The 15704-nt window shown below is 43.4% G+C and overlaps 2 protein-coding genes across 4 annotated transcripts in view; one reads left to right on the top strand and one right to left on the bottom strand.

Moving 5' to 3' along the window:
- Positions 1-15704, top strand: part of Dmd (dystrophin) — a 2436643-nt gene that overhangs the window by 751459 nt on the left and 1669480 nt on the right. The gene's annotated exons all lie outside the window — the stretch shown is intronic.
- The window catches only part of LOC147004667 (uncharacterized), a 47257-nt gene that overhangs the window by 2867 nt on the left and 28686 nt on the right, over positions 1-15704 (bottom strand). Inside the window, exons 2-4 of the mRNA XM_085838329.1 lie at positions 5264-5507; positions 3811-3938; positions 2382-2523 (exon numbers count right to left, since the gene is read on the bottom strand). Of these exons, the coding sequence (XP_085694455.1) occupies positions 2382-2523; positions 3811-3938; positions 5264-5507 (514 nt within the window). The remainder of the gene's footprint in view (positions 1-2381; positions 2524-3810; positions 3939-5263; positions 5508-15704) is intronic.

Raw genomic sequence — 15704 nt, 5'->3', positions numbered from 1 at the left:
TTTCATATCCTGGCTAATTAGAAATAACACAGTATGATAGATATGATAGATAGGTTTTGTTAGTGCCATTCACCACATTTAGATGTGTGGTTACAAGTTATTTAACTATAATGAATATATAAAATTATATGACAAAATACACAACTGTTTTTATAAAATATTCATTATAAATAGTGCATGACTTTTTATTAGATATTTTCTTTATATACATTTCAAATGCTATCCTGAACGCTCCCTCTACCCTCCCCCCACCCTCCTCCCCAACCCGCCCACTCCCACTCCTTAGCCTTGGCATTACCCTGTTCTGGGGCATATAAAGTTTGCAAGACAAAGGGGTCTCTCTTCCTAATGATGGCCAACTAGGCCATCTTCTGCTACATATGCAGCTAGAGAAACAAGCTCTGGGGGTACTGGCTAGTTTATATTGTTGGTCCACCTATAGGTTTAGAGACCCCTTCAGCTCCTTGGGTGCTTTCTCTAGCTTCTCCATTGGGGGCCCTGTGTTCCATCTTAAAGATGACTGTGAGAATTCACTTCTGTATTTGCCAGGCACTGGCATAGCCTCATACGAGACAGCTATACCAGGGTCCCTTCAGCAAAATCTTGCTGGCATATGCAATAGTGTCTGAGTTTGGTGGCTGATTATGGGATGGATCCCCGGGTGGGGTAGTCTCTGGATAGTCAATCCTTTTGTTTTAGCTACAAACTTTGTTTCTGTAACTGCTTTCATGGGTATTTTGTTCCCTATTCTAAGGAGGAATGAAGTATTCATCCATTGGTCTTCCCTCTTCTTGATTTTCTTGTGTTTTGCAAGTTGTATCTTGGGTGTTCTATGTTTCTGGGCTAATACCCACTTACCAGTGAGTGCATATCAAGTGACTTCTTTTGTGATTGGGTTACCTCACTGAGGATGATACCCTCCAGATACATCTATTTGTCCAAGAATTTCATAAATTCATTGTTTTTAATAGCTGAGTAGTACTCCATTGTGTAAATGTACCACATTTTTTGTATCCATTCTTCTGTTGAGGGACATCTGGGTTCTTTCCAGCTTCTGGCTATTATAAATAGGGCTGCTATGAAAAGACATTTTTCCTGAAGAAACATTAAAAAAATGACTGTGTAATTATCCCAGACAGATAGTTGACTGATTAAAGAAGCAAGTCTTGCAAAGTTCAGTTTGGTGAACCTTTGAGTTTATTGCTTACATGAGTATGAGTGAGAAAAAGGCAACTCTCTCTCTCTCTCTCTCTCTCTCTCTCTCTCTCTCTCTCTCACACACACACACACACACATATACAACAACAGCAACAGCAGCAACAACAACAACAAAAAGAAACAAACCACAAATTACCTAAACATAGATGGCAAATTCATAATGCATGCTCAACAGTAAAAATAGCTTCATCCAGAGCACCTAAGTTTTGTTCCCAACCATTAAAGTCAGGAAGTTTACAACTGCTCTTAACTCAGGCTCTAGGGGATACAATATATTATCTTGGCATCTGTTGGGACCTGAACACCAATGGCACATACTCGTAAAGCATATGCATATGTACAGAAATAAATCTTTAAAAACACATTGAAAGAAAAGAGAGAAAGGTAGGATAGATAGATAGATAGATAGATAGATAATACATACATACATAGATTCATAGATATATAGACAGACAAAGACAGAAAGACATACAGACAGATAGACAGAGACAGACAGACAGACACAGACAGACAGACTGACTGACAGACACGGACATATAGACAGAAAGACCGATAGATAGACAGATAAACAGACTTGCAGGCAGAAGGATAAACAGATAGACAGAGTCAGTCAGACATAAAGAAACAGGCAGACAGACAGGTAGACAGATAGACAGACACATAGACAGACATACAGAGAAAAACAAAGACAGAAAGACAAACAGAAGGAAGGATGAACAAATGGATGGATGGATGGATGGACAGACAGACAGACTGACAGATGGATAGACAGAGAGAAAGAAGGACAGATAGACAGAGCCAGACAGTCAGACATAGACAGACAGTCAGATTGACAGATGGATAGACAGACAGAGAAAGGTTAGACTGACAAAAACAGAGACAAACAGACAGACACCTAGACAGATAGACAGACAGGCAGACAGACAGAAGGATAGACAGACAGAAAAAATGATAAATAGATAGACAGAAAAAAAGGAATGAGAGATGCAAAGGGCAGACAGACAGATAAACAGATAGATACAGAGACAGAGATAGAGCCAGCCAGCCAGCCAACCAGACATAGACAGATAGACAAATAGACCGACAGACAGACAGAAGTATGGACAGATGGACTGATGGACAGATAGATGGATAGACAGATAGACACAGAGAGAAAGACAGACAGAGCCAGCCAGCCAGACACCAGACAGACAGACACAAATACAGACACAGACAGAAAGACAGGATAGACAGACAGAAAGACAGAGAAGGACTGACAGAAGGACAGACAGAAGGACAGACACACAGAGACAGACAAACACACAGACAGACAAAAAGGTAGAAGGACAAACAGAAGTATAGATGGACAGACAGATAGACAGATGGATGGACAGACAGATGCATGAACAGATGGATGAACAGATGGATGGATGGACAGGTAGACAGATGCACACACAGAAAGACAGATAGACAAATAAAGAGATAGACAGAAAGGCAGGCAGGCAGACAGACAGACAGATGGACAGATGGTCAGACAGATGAATACACAGACAGACAGAGACAGACAGGCAGACAGACAGATATAAATGAAGACACAGTGAGAGAGCAACATACATACATACATACAGACAGAGCCAGCCAGATAGCCATATAGACAAATATACAGATAGACAACTAGACAGAGGGACAGAAGGATAGACATACAGACAGACACACAGAAACACACAGAAGGGTTAACAGACAGACAGACAGAAGGGTAGACAGAAAGAAGGATAGACAGACAGACAGAAGGTAGAAAGACAGACAGACACACAGAAAAACACAGAAGTGTAGATAGACAGAAAGAAGTTTAGACAGACAGAGAGAGGTAGACAGAGTCAGCCAGCCAGCCATCCTTTCAGACATAGACAGACAGATGTACAGACACACAGACAGACAGAAGGTTAGAGAGACAGAAAGGATATACAGACAGAAAGACAGACTGAAGGATAGGCAGAAGGACAGACAACAGATGGATAGACATATGCACACAGGCAAAGAGAAGGGTAGACAGAAAAACAGAAGGGTAGACAGACCAACAACAGAAAGATAGAGAGACACAGACAGATGGATGGATAAACAGATGGATGGACAGATAGATGCACACACAGAAAGATAGACAGGCAAACAGACACAAAGACATACAGAAAGACACACAGACAGACAGATAGACAGGACAGATGGTTGGATGGATGGATAGACAGACAGAGACAGACAAACAGGCCGTCAGACAGATGGGCAGATAGACAGACACACTGAGAGAACGACATACAGATGTACAGACAGACAGAGCTAGCCAGACAGATAGACATATAGACAGATATACAGAAAGACACACAGTCAGACAGACACACAGTCAGACAGACAGAAGGATAGACAGACAGACACAGAAACAGACAGAGAGAAAGAAGGGTAGGCATACAGATAGACAGAAGGATGGACAGACAGACAGAAGGATACAGACAGACAGACACAAACAGACAGAAAGATAGATGCACAGACAGACAGATGCAAGGAAGGATAGACAAAGAGACAAACAGAATGATAGGCAGAGAGACAGACAGAGAGACAGATGGATGAACAGACGGATGGATGGACAGACAAATGCACACACAGAAAGACAGACAGACAAATAGAAAGGTAGGCAGACAGACACATAGACATAGAGACATGCAGGAAGACAGGCAGAGAGACAGACATACCTGATGAACGGATGGTTGGACAAATGGACAGACAGACAGGCAGACAGACACACAGACAGAAGGATAGATAAACAGAAGGATATACAGACAGAGAGACAGAGAGAAGGATAGTGAGACAGACAGACTGACAGGACAGCCAGCCAGCCATATAGACATAAAAACAGATATACAGACAGACATCTAGACAAAGGCACAGAAGGATAGAAAGACAGACAAACAGAAACAGACAGACAGAAGTGTAGACAGACAGACAGATAGACAGACAGACAGAAGGGTAGACAGAAAGATAGATAGAACGAAGGAAAAACAGACAGACCGACATACAGAAACAGATACAGGAGGGTAGACAGACAGACAGAAGGTTAGACACAGAGAGACAGACAGAAGGATAGATACAGAGAGACACACAGAAACTGACAGAAGGTTAGACAGACAGACAGAAGTGTAGAAAGACAGACAGACAGAAGGATAAACATACAGAGAGACACAAATCAGACATACAGACAGACAGACAGACAGAGAGACAGAAGGGCAGAAAGACGAATTGACAGACGGATGTATGTATGTATGGACAGATAGATGGACAGGTGGATGGATGGACAGATAAATGGATGGACAGACAGATGCACACACAGAAATACTGATAGACAGACAGACAAATAGACAGATAGACACAAAGAAAGGCAGGCAGAGACAGATAGACAGACAGACATAGACAGACAGATAGATTGACAGATGGTTGTACAGATGGATAGACAGAAGCAGAAAGTAAGACAGATGGACAGACAGATAGACAGCCACACCTAGAGAACGACATACATACTTACAAACAGACAGAGAGAGCCAGCCAGCCAGATAGACATATAGACAGATATACAGACAAATAGACACTCAGTCAGACAGGACAGACATACAGAAAGACACACAGAAACAGACAGACAGACAGAAGGGTAGACAGACAAAGAGCAGGTTAGACAGAAAGGATAGACACACAGACATTCAGACAGGCAAACGGACAGACAGTAGGGTAGACAGAAAGGATAGACAGACAGACGTAAGGTAGACAGACAGGCACACAGAAACAGACATAAGGGTAGACAGACAGAAGATTAGACTTACAGACAGAAGGACAGACAGACAAAAGGACAGACAGACAGACAGAAACCGACATAAAAGAGTAGACAGACAGATAGAAGGGTAGAAAGACAAACAGACAGAAGAATAGAGACAGAGAGACACACAGACACACAGACATACATACAGACAGACAGAAGGATGGAAAGACAAACTGACAGACTGATGGATGGGCAGATAGATGCACACACAGAAAGACTGATAGACAGACAGACAAATAGATAGACAGAAAAGCAGACAGATAGACAGACAGATAGACACAGATAGATGGATGGACAGATGGTTGGGCGGATGGATAGACAGACACAGACAGACAGGCAGAGAGTCAGACAGATGGACAGACACAACAAAAGAACAACATATATACAAACACACATACAGACAGACAGAGCCAACCAGACATATAGACATATAGACAAATATACAGACAGACAGCTGGACAGTCAGACAGACAAAAGGATAGACAGCAAAACACACAGATATACAGAAACAAACAGCCAGAAGGGTAGACAGACTGACAGCAGGGTAGACAGAAGGATAGAAAGACAGACAGGTAGATAGAAGACAGACAGACAGAAGGATAGACAGAGTCAGATATATAGAAGGGTAGACATGCAAACAGAAGGGTAGATGTACAAACAGACAGGCAGTCAGACAGGATAGACAACAGACAGACAAACAGTCAGATAGAAAAATAGACAGACAGAAAGATAGACAGACCGAAGTATGGAGAGATGGACAAATGGACAGACAGATAGACACAGAGAGAAGTATACAGACTCAGCCAGTCAGCCATCCTTCCAGACAAAGACAGACAGACAGTCAGACACACAGACAGACAGAAGGTTAGACAGACACAAAGGATACACAGGCAGGAAGACAGACAGACTGAAGAATAGACAGAAGGACAGACAATAGATGGATAGGCATACGCACACAGGCAGACAGAAGGGTACACAGAAAAACAGAAGGGTAGACAGACAGAAAACAGAAGGATAGAGAGACAGACAGATAGATGGATGGACAGACAGATGCACACACAGAAAGACAGACAGATACACAGACAGGCAGGCAGACAGACAGACAGACAGAGAGACACACGGGAGAGATGGTTGGATGGATGGATAGGCAGACAGACAGACAGAGACAGACGGTCAGACAGATGGACAGATAGACAGATAGACACACCGAAAAAATGACATACATACATACAGATAGACAGACAGAGCCAGCCAGTCAGATTGACATATAGACAGATATACAGGCAAACACACAGTCAGACAGACAGAAGAATAGACAGACACAGAAACAGACTGACAAACATAAGGTTAGACAGAAAGATACACAGACAGATAGAAGGATAGACAGACAGGAGGATACAGACAGACACAGTCATAAGGATAGATGGACAGACAGTGAGATGGAAGGAAGGATAGACAGACAGACAAACAGAATGATAGGCAGGCAGACAGAATGATGGACAGACAGATGGATGGACAGACAGATGCACACACAGAAAGACAGATATACAGACAAATAGAAAGATAGGCAGACAGACACATAGACAGACAAGCAGGCAGAAAGGCAGAGAGACAGACTCACCTGATGGACGGATTGTTGGATAAATGGACAGACAGGCAGACACACAGACAAAACAGTAGATAAACAGAAGGGTAGACAGACAGACAGAGACAGACAGAAGGATAGTGAGACAGACAGACAGGTCAGCCAGCCAGCCAGAAGACATATACAGAGATATACAGACAGACATCTAGATAGAGGCACAGAAGGATAGACAGACAGATACACGGAAGCAGACAGATGGGTAGACAGACAAACAGAAGGGTAGACAGAAGGATAGACAGACAGATACACGGAAGCAGACAGATGGGTAGACAGACAAACAGAAGGGTAGACAGAAGGATAGTTAGAAGGAAAGACAGATAGACAGACACACACACAGAAACAGACAGAAAGAAGGGAAGACAGACAGAAGTTTAGATACAGAGAGACAGAGAGAAAGATGGATTGACAGAGAGGCAGACACAGAAACAGACAGAAGTGTAGAAAAACTGAGAGCAGGGTAGACAAAAGGATAGAAAGGCAGACAGACAGACAGACAGACAGAAGGATAGACAGTCAGACAGACAGAAGTGTAGACATACAAAAAGAAGGGTAGCCAGGCAGTCAGACAGAATAGACAGACAAACAGACAGAAAATTAGACAGATAGACAGATAAACAGAAGTATGGAGAGATGGACAGATGGACAGACGAATAGACACAGAGAAAGGTAGACAGAGTCAGTCAGCTATCCTTCCAGACATAGAAAGACAGACACACACACACACACAGACAGACAGGTTAGACAGACAGAAAGGATACACAGGCAGTCAGTCAGACAGACAGACAGACAGACTGAAGAATAGAAAGGAGGACAGATAGTAGATGGATAGACATACGCACACAGACAGAAGGTTAGATAGAAAAACAGAAGGGTAGACAGACCAACAACAGAACGATAGAGATAGACAGACAGAAGGACAGACAGATGGACAGACAGACAGACAAACAGATGGACAGTCAGATGGATACAGTCAGACAGACAGAAGGATGGACATACAAACAGAAGGGTAGACAGGCAGTCAGACAGGATAAACAGACAGACAGACAGACAGGCAGAAGGTTAGACAGAAAAAATAGACAGACTGAAACACAGACACACAGACTGAAGGATAGACAGAAGGACAGAAAATAGACATACGCACACAGAGAGATGGAAGGGTAGACAGAAAAATCAGAAGGGTAGACAGACAACAAAACAAAAGACAGATAGAGAGACAGATGGCTGGACAAACAGATGGATGGACAGATAGATGCACACAAAGAAAGACAGACAGAGAGACAGACGTGCAAACAGACATACAGAGAGACACACAGACAGACAGATCGACAGAAAGTTGGATGGATGGATAGACAGAGACAAACAAACAGACCATCAGACAGATGGACAGATAGACAGATAGACACACCAAGAGAACGACATACATACAGACTGACAGAGCCAGACAGACAGATAGACATATAGACAGATATATAGACAGACAGAAATATAGACAGACAGACACATGGAAACAGACAGACAGAAGGGTAGACAGATACACAGACAGACAGAAGGATAGACAGGCATAAAGGATAGACAGAAAGGCAGACAGACAGACAGAAGGGTAGACAGACAGAAGGGTAGACACAGACAGACAGACAGTAGGATAGACAGAGTGACAGACAAACCGAAACAGACTTAAGGGTAGACAGATAGACAGATGGATAGACAGGAAGACAGACACACAGGCAGAAGGGTAGATAAACAGAAGTGTAGATAGACAGATGGACAGACAAAATAGGACACAAAGATAGGACAGGACAGACAGACAGATGAATGGACAGACGGGTGGTCAGATGAATGGATAGGCAGACAGACAGATGCACATACAGAAAGATGGAGAAACAGACAAATTGACAGACAGACAGATAGACAGACAGATGGATGGACATATGGTTGGACATATGGATTGACAGAGACAGACAGACACACAAACAGATGGACAGACAGAGAGAACTAGACACTCCACCAGACAGGATAGACAGACACACACACATACAGACACAAAGAAACAAACAGACAGACAGAAGGGTAGAAAGACAAAGAGCAGAGTAGACAGTCAGGAGGATAGATAGACAGACAGGCAGGAAGGTAGGCAGAAAGATAGACAGACAGACAGACCAAAGGATAGACAGACAGACAAAGAGAATGGTAGACAGGCAGACAGACAGAAGGAAAGACAGACAGAAGGGTAGACAGACAGACACACAGACAGAAGAATGGACACATAGACATACATACAGACAGGAGGATAGACAGACAGGAAGAAGCAAAGACAGACAGACACACATACAGACAGAAGAATAGATAGACAGACAGGCAGACAGACAGAAGGGTAGAAAGACAGAAGGATAGACAGAGACACAGACATACATACAGACAGAAGGATGGAAAGACAGATTGACAGACTGATGGATGGACAGACAGATGCACACACAGCAAGACTGATAGACAGATAGACAAGTAGAAAGATAGACAGAAGGGCAGACAGACAGAAGGACAGACAGACAGACAGACAGACAGATAGATGGACATGTTTGGACAGATGGATAGACAGAGACAGACAGGCAGAGAGTCAGACAGATGGACAGACACACCAAAAGAACAACATACATACATACACATGTATAGACAGACAGAGTCAGCCAGACATATAGACAGATATACAGACACAGCTAGACAGTCAGTCAGACAGACAAAAGGATAGACAGACACACAGACATACAGAAACAGACAGACAAAAGAGTAGACAGACTGACAGCAGGGTAGACAGAATGATAGAAAGACAGACAGACAGACAGACAGACAAGAATAAACAGAGGAATAGACAGACAGAAGGGTAGACATACTAATAGAAGGGTAGACAGGCAGTCAGACAGGATAGACAGACAGACAGACAGACAGACAGACAGACAGACAAAAAGACAGATAGAAAAATAAACAGAGAGATAGACAGACAGACTGAAGTATGGAGAGATGGATGGATGGACAGATCGATAGACACAGAGCGAGGTAGAGAGTGAGCCAGCCAGCCATCCTTCCAGACAGAGACATACAGATGGACAGACACACAGACAGAAGGTTAGACAGAACAGATAGACAGACAGACAGACAGAAGGATAGACAGAAGGACAGACAATAGATGGATCAACATACGCACATAGGCAGATAGAAGAGTAGACAGAAAAACAGAAGGGTAGAGAGACTGACAACAGAAGGATAGAGAGACAGACAGATGGATGGACAAATAGATGGATGGACAGATAGATGCAAACACAGAAAGATTGACAGACAGATAAACAGACATACAGATATATGGGTAGACAGACAAGCAGACAGAGAGACAGAAGGTCAGATGGTTGGATGGATGGATAGAGACAGACAAACAGACCGTCAGATAGATGGACAGATAGATAGACACACCGAGAGTACGACATACATATATACAGACAGACAGAGTCAGACAGACAGATAAACATATAGGCAGATATACAGACAGACACTCAGACAGACAGACAGAAAAATAGACAGACAGACACAGAAACAAACAGGCAGACAGAAGTATACACAAACAGATACACAGACACACAGAAGGATAGACAGACAGAAGGATACAGACAGACAGACACACAGAGAGAAGGGTAGATAAACCGGAGGGTAGACAGAAAGGCTAGACAGACAGACAGACTGAAGGATAGACAGAAGTAAAGACAATAGATGGATTGACATACACACACAGGCAGACAGAAGGGTAGACAGACAGACAACAAAAGGATAGAGAGACAGACAGGTCGATGGACAAACAGATTGATGGACAGATAGATGCACCACAGAAAGACAGAGAGAACAGATATACAGATAGGTAAACAGACAGTTAGAGATACAGAAAGACACACAGACAGATAGACAGAAGGACAGAGAGATATATAGACACACAGATAGAGATACAGAGAGACACACAGACAGACAGACAGAAGGACAGAGAGATATATAGACACACAAAGAGAACTACATACATACGGACAGAGCCAGCCAGCCAGATATGCATATAGAAAGATAGACAGACAGACACACAGACAGTCAGAGAGGCCTTAGGATAGACAGACAGACACAGAATCAGACAGACAGACAGACAGAAGGGTAGATAGACAGATACACAGACAGAAGGATAGAGAGACAGACAGAAGGGTAGAGGGACAGACAGATGGATGGATGGATAGACAGACAGACAAACAGAATGATAGGCAGACAGAGAGACAAACTGACTGACAGAAGGATGGACGGGTGGATAGATAAACAGATGGATGGACAGACAGATGGATGAACAGACAGATGCACACCCAGAACGACAGACAGAAAATTGAAAGATAGGCAGACAGACACATAGATAGATAGACAGGCAGACAGGCAGAGAGACAGATTCACCTGATGGACAGATGGTTGGACAAATGGACAGACAGACAGACACACTGATAGAAGGGTAGATAAACAGAAAGGTAGACAGACAGTCAGACAGGATAGTAAGTCAGACATACAGGACATCCAGCCAGCAAGATAGACATATAGATAGATATACAGAAAGACATCTAGACAGTCAGAGACACAGAAGAATAGACAGACAAACACAGAAACAGACAGAAGGGTAGACAGATAGACACACAGATTGAAGGATGGACAGATAGACATACAGACAGACAGAAGGATAGTCAGAAGCATAAACAGACAAATAGACACACAGGCAGACAGAGGGATAGACAGACACACAGACAGACAGACAGAAGGGTAGAAAGACAGACAGAAGTGTAGGCGGAAAGATCGATAGACAGACAGGAGGTAGACAGAAAGACAGACACACAGAAAGACAGAAGGGTATACAGACAGAAGAGCAGAGAGATAGACAGAAGCATAGACACAGAAAGACAGACAGAAGAATAGACAGAGAGGCAGACACACAGAAACAGACTGAAGGGTAGAGACACAGTCAGAAGGGTAGACAAACAAACAGAATGGTAGATGGGTGGACAGACAGAAGGACAGAAAGACAGACAGAAGGGTAGACAGACAGAAAGAAGGATAGACAGAGAGACAGACACACAGAAACAGACTGAAGGATAGACAGACAGACAGAAGGGTAGATAGACAGACACACAGAAACAGACAGAAGGGTAGAGAGACAGACAGTAGGCTAGACACAGACAGACAGAAGGATAGATAGACACACAGAAACCGACTGAAGGGTAGACAGACAGACAGAAGTGTAGACAGACAGACAGACAAACAGAAAGATAGACCGACAGAAGGATAGACAGACACACAGACACACAGGCATGTATACAGCTAGACAGAAGGACAGAAGACAAATTGACAGACTGATGGATGGACAGACAGATGCACACACAGAAAGACTGATAGACAGACAGACAAATAGAAAGATCGTCAGAAAGGCTGACAGACAGACAAATAGAAAGATAGACACAGAGTCAGATGGGAGGACAAATGGTTGGATGGATGGATAGACAGAGATAGACAGGCAGAGAGACTTATGGACAGACACACCAAATGAACAACATACACACATACATACAGACAGAAAGAGCCAGACAGACATATACACATATAGACAGATATACAGACACACAGCTAGACAGTCACTCAGACAGACAAAAGGATAGACAGACAGACACACAGACATACAGAAACAGACAGACAGAAGGGTAGACAGACTGACAGCAGGGTAGAAAGAAGGATATAAAATGAGGTAGACATACATACATACAGACAGACAGACAGACAGACAGACAGAAGGGTAGACATACAAACAGAATGTTAGATAGGCAGTCAGAATGGATAGACAGACAGACACACAAACAAACAGATAGAAAAATAGACAGACAGATAGACAGACAGACAGAAGTATGGAGAGATTGACAGATGAACAGATGGATAGACACAGAGAGAAGTAGACAGAGTCAGCCAGCCATCCTTCCAGACAGACAAACAGACAGACAGACACACAGACAGACAGAGGGTAGAGAGACAGATACACAGACAGACAGAAGGATATAGACAGACACAGACAGACAGAAGGATAGATGGACAGAAAGACAGATGGGAGAATGGATAGACAGACAGACAAATAGAATACAGATAGACAGACAGACGGACAGAAGGGCAGACAGATGGATGGACAGATGGACAGACAGATGGATGGACAAACAGATGCACACACAGAAAGACAGAAGACAGACAAATAGAAAGGCAGACAGACATGTACACAGATAGACAGAAAGGCAGGCAGACAGGCAGAGAGACAGACTAACCTGATGAACAGATGGTTGAACAAATGGACAGAAAGACAGACAGACACACAGAGAGACACACAGACAGACACACAGACAGACACACAGACAATGTAGATAAACATAAGGGTATATACACAGACTGAGAGACAGAAAGAAGGATAGTGAGACAGACAGAAAGCAAGATAGACATATAGACAGATATACAGACATACATCTAGACAGTCAGAGGCACAGAAGGATAGACAGACATACACAAGGAAATAGTCAGTCAGAAGAATAGACAGACAGACAGAATGAAAGACAGATACACAGAAACAGACACAAGGATAGACAGACAGACAGAGGTGTAGAATACAGACAGACAGAAGGATAGACAGACAGAGACACACAGACACACAGACAGACAAAGAGGCAGACAGACAGAAGGACAGAAAGACACATTGACAGACAGAGGGATGGACAGACAGATGGGGGACAGATTGATGGATGGACAGACAGATGTATGTACAGAAAAATGGATGGTCAGACTAATGCACACACAGAAATACTGATAGACAGACAAATAGACAGATAGACACAAAGAAAAGAAGACAGAAACTGACAGACAGATGAATGGACAGATGGTTGGAGAGATGGAGACAGACAGAGACAGACAGGCAGAGAGTCAGATAGATGGACAGACAGAAGCACACACAGAAAGACAGACAGACAAATAGAAATAGTCAGGCAGAAAGACACATAGACAGACTGACAGGCAGGTAGAGAGACAGACGTACCTGATGGATGGATGGTTGGACAAATGGACAGAAAGACAGACCTACACACATACAGAAGGGTAAACAGAAGGGTAGACTGACAGACAGAAAGGATAGTGAGATAGACAGACAGAACAGACAGACGGATTGATGGACATACGGATGGATGGACAGATGAAAGGATGATGGGACAGACAGGTGCACACACAGAAAGGCAGACAGACAAATATATAGATATAGAGACAGAAGGATAGAAAGACAAACAGAAGGGTAGAATGACAAAGAGAAGGGTAGACAGACAGACACACAGACAGAAGGATGGACAGATAGACATATAGACAGCTAGAAGGGTAGACAGACTGACAGCAGGGTAGAAAGAAGAATATAAAGACAGACAGATAGACAGACAGACAGACAGACAGATAGACAGACAGACAGACAGACAGACAGACAGACAGAAGGGTAGACATACAAAGAGAAGGTTAGACAGGCAGTCAGAACAGATAGACAGATAGACAGACACACAAACAGACAGATAGAATAATAGACAGATAGACAGAGAGACAGAAGTATGGAGAGAAGGATGGATGGACAGAAGGATACACACAGAGAGAGGTAGACAGAGTCAGCCAGCCATCCATCCTTCCAGACATAGACAAACAGACAGACACACACACAGACAGACAGAAGGGCAGACATACAGATAGACAGACAGACAGAGGTATAGACAGACAGACAGACAGACAGGAGGATATAGACCAACACAGACAAACAGAAGAATAGATGGACAGAAAGACAGATGGAAGGATGGAGAGACAGACAGGCAAATAGAATGCAGATAGACAGACAGACAGGACAGACCGATGAATGGACAGATCAAGGGACAGATGGAGAGACAGATGGAAGGACAAAAAGATGCACACACCAAAAGACAGATAGACAGTCAAATAGAAAGATAGGCAGACAGAAACATATGCAGATAGACAGGCAGGTAGGCAGACAGGCAGAGAGACAGACTAACCTGATGGACAGATGTTTGGACAAATGGTCAGAAAGACAGGCAGACACACAGACAGAAGTGTAGATAAACATAAGGGTAGACACACAGACTGAGAGACAGAATGACGGATAGTGAGACAGACAGACAGACAGGAAAGGACAGAGAGACAGCAAGATAGACATATAGACAGATATGCAGACAGACGTCTAGACAGTCAGAGGCACAGAAGGATAGACAGACATACACATGGAAACAGACAGTCAGAAGGACAGACAGAAGGGTGTACAGAAAGATAGATAGACACACAGAAAAGGACAGACAGAAGGGTAGACAGACAGATAGAAGCATAGACACAGACAGAGAGACAGAAGGATAGACAAAGTGACAGACACACAGAAACAGACACAAGGATATACATACAGACAGAGGGGTAGACATACAGACAGACAGAAGGATAGACAGAGACACACAGACAGAAAGACAGACAGACGCATTGACCGACAGAGGGATGGACAGACAGATGGGTGGACAGATTGATGGATGGACAGATGGATATAAGGACAGATAAATGGATGGTCAGACTGATACACACACAGAAATACTGATGGACAGACAAATAGACAGATAGACACACAGAAAAGCACACAGACACAGACAGACAGGTAGATGGACAGATGGTTAGACAGATGGAGACAGACAGAGACAGACAGGCAGAGAGTCAGACAGATGGACAGACAGAAGCACATACAGAAAGACAGACAGACAAATAGAAATAGTCAGGCAGAAAGACACATAGACAGACTGACAGGCAGGCAGAGAGACAGACAGACATGATGGATGGATGGTTGGACAAATGGACAGAAAGACAGACCTACACACATACAGAAGGGTTGACAGACAGACAGACAGACAG

This window comes from Mus caroli, unplaced genomic scaffold (genome assembly GCF_978045245.1).
Source record: "Mus caroli unplaced genomic scaffold, Mus_caroli_1 scaffold_5, whole genome shotgun sequence".
NCBI classification, from domain to species: domain Eukaryota; kingdom Metazoa; phylum Chordata; class Mammalia; order Rodentia; family Muridae; genus Mus; species Mus caroli.
This window is presented reverse-complemented; position numbering and strand designations above follow the sequence as displayed.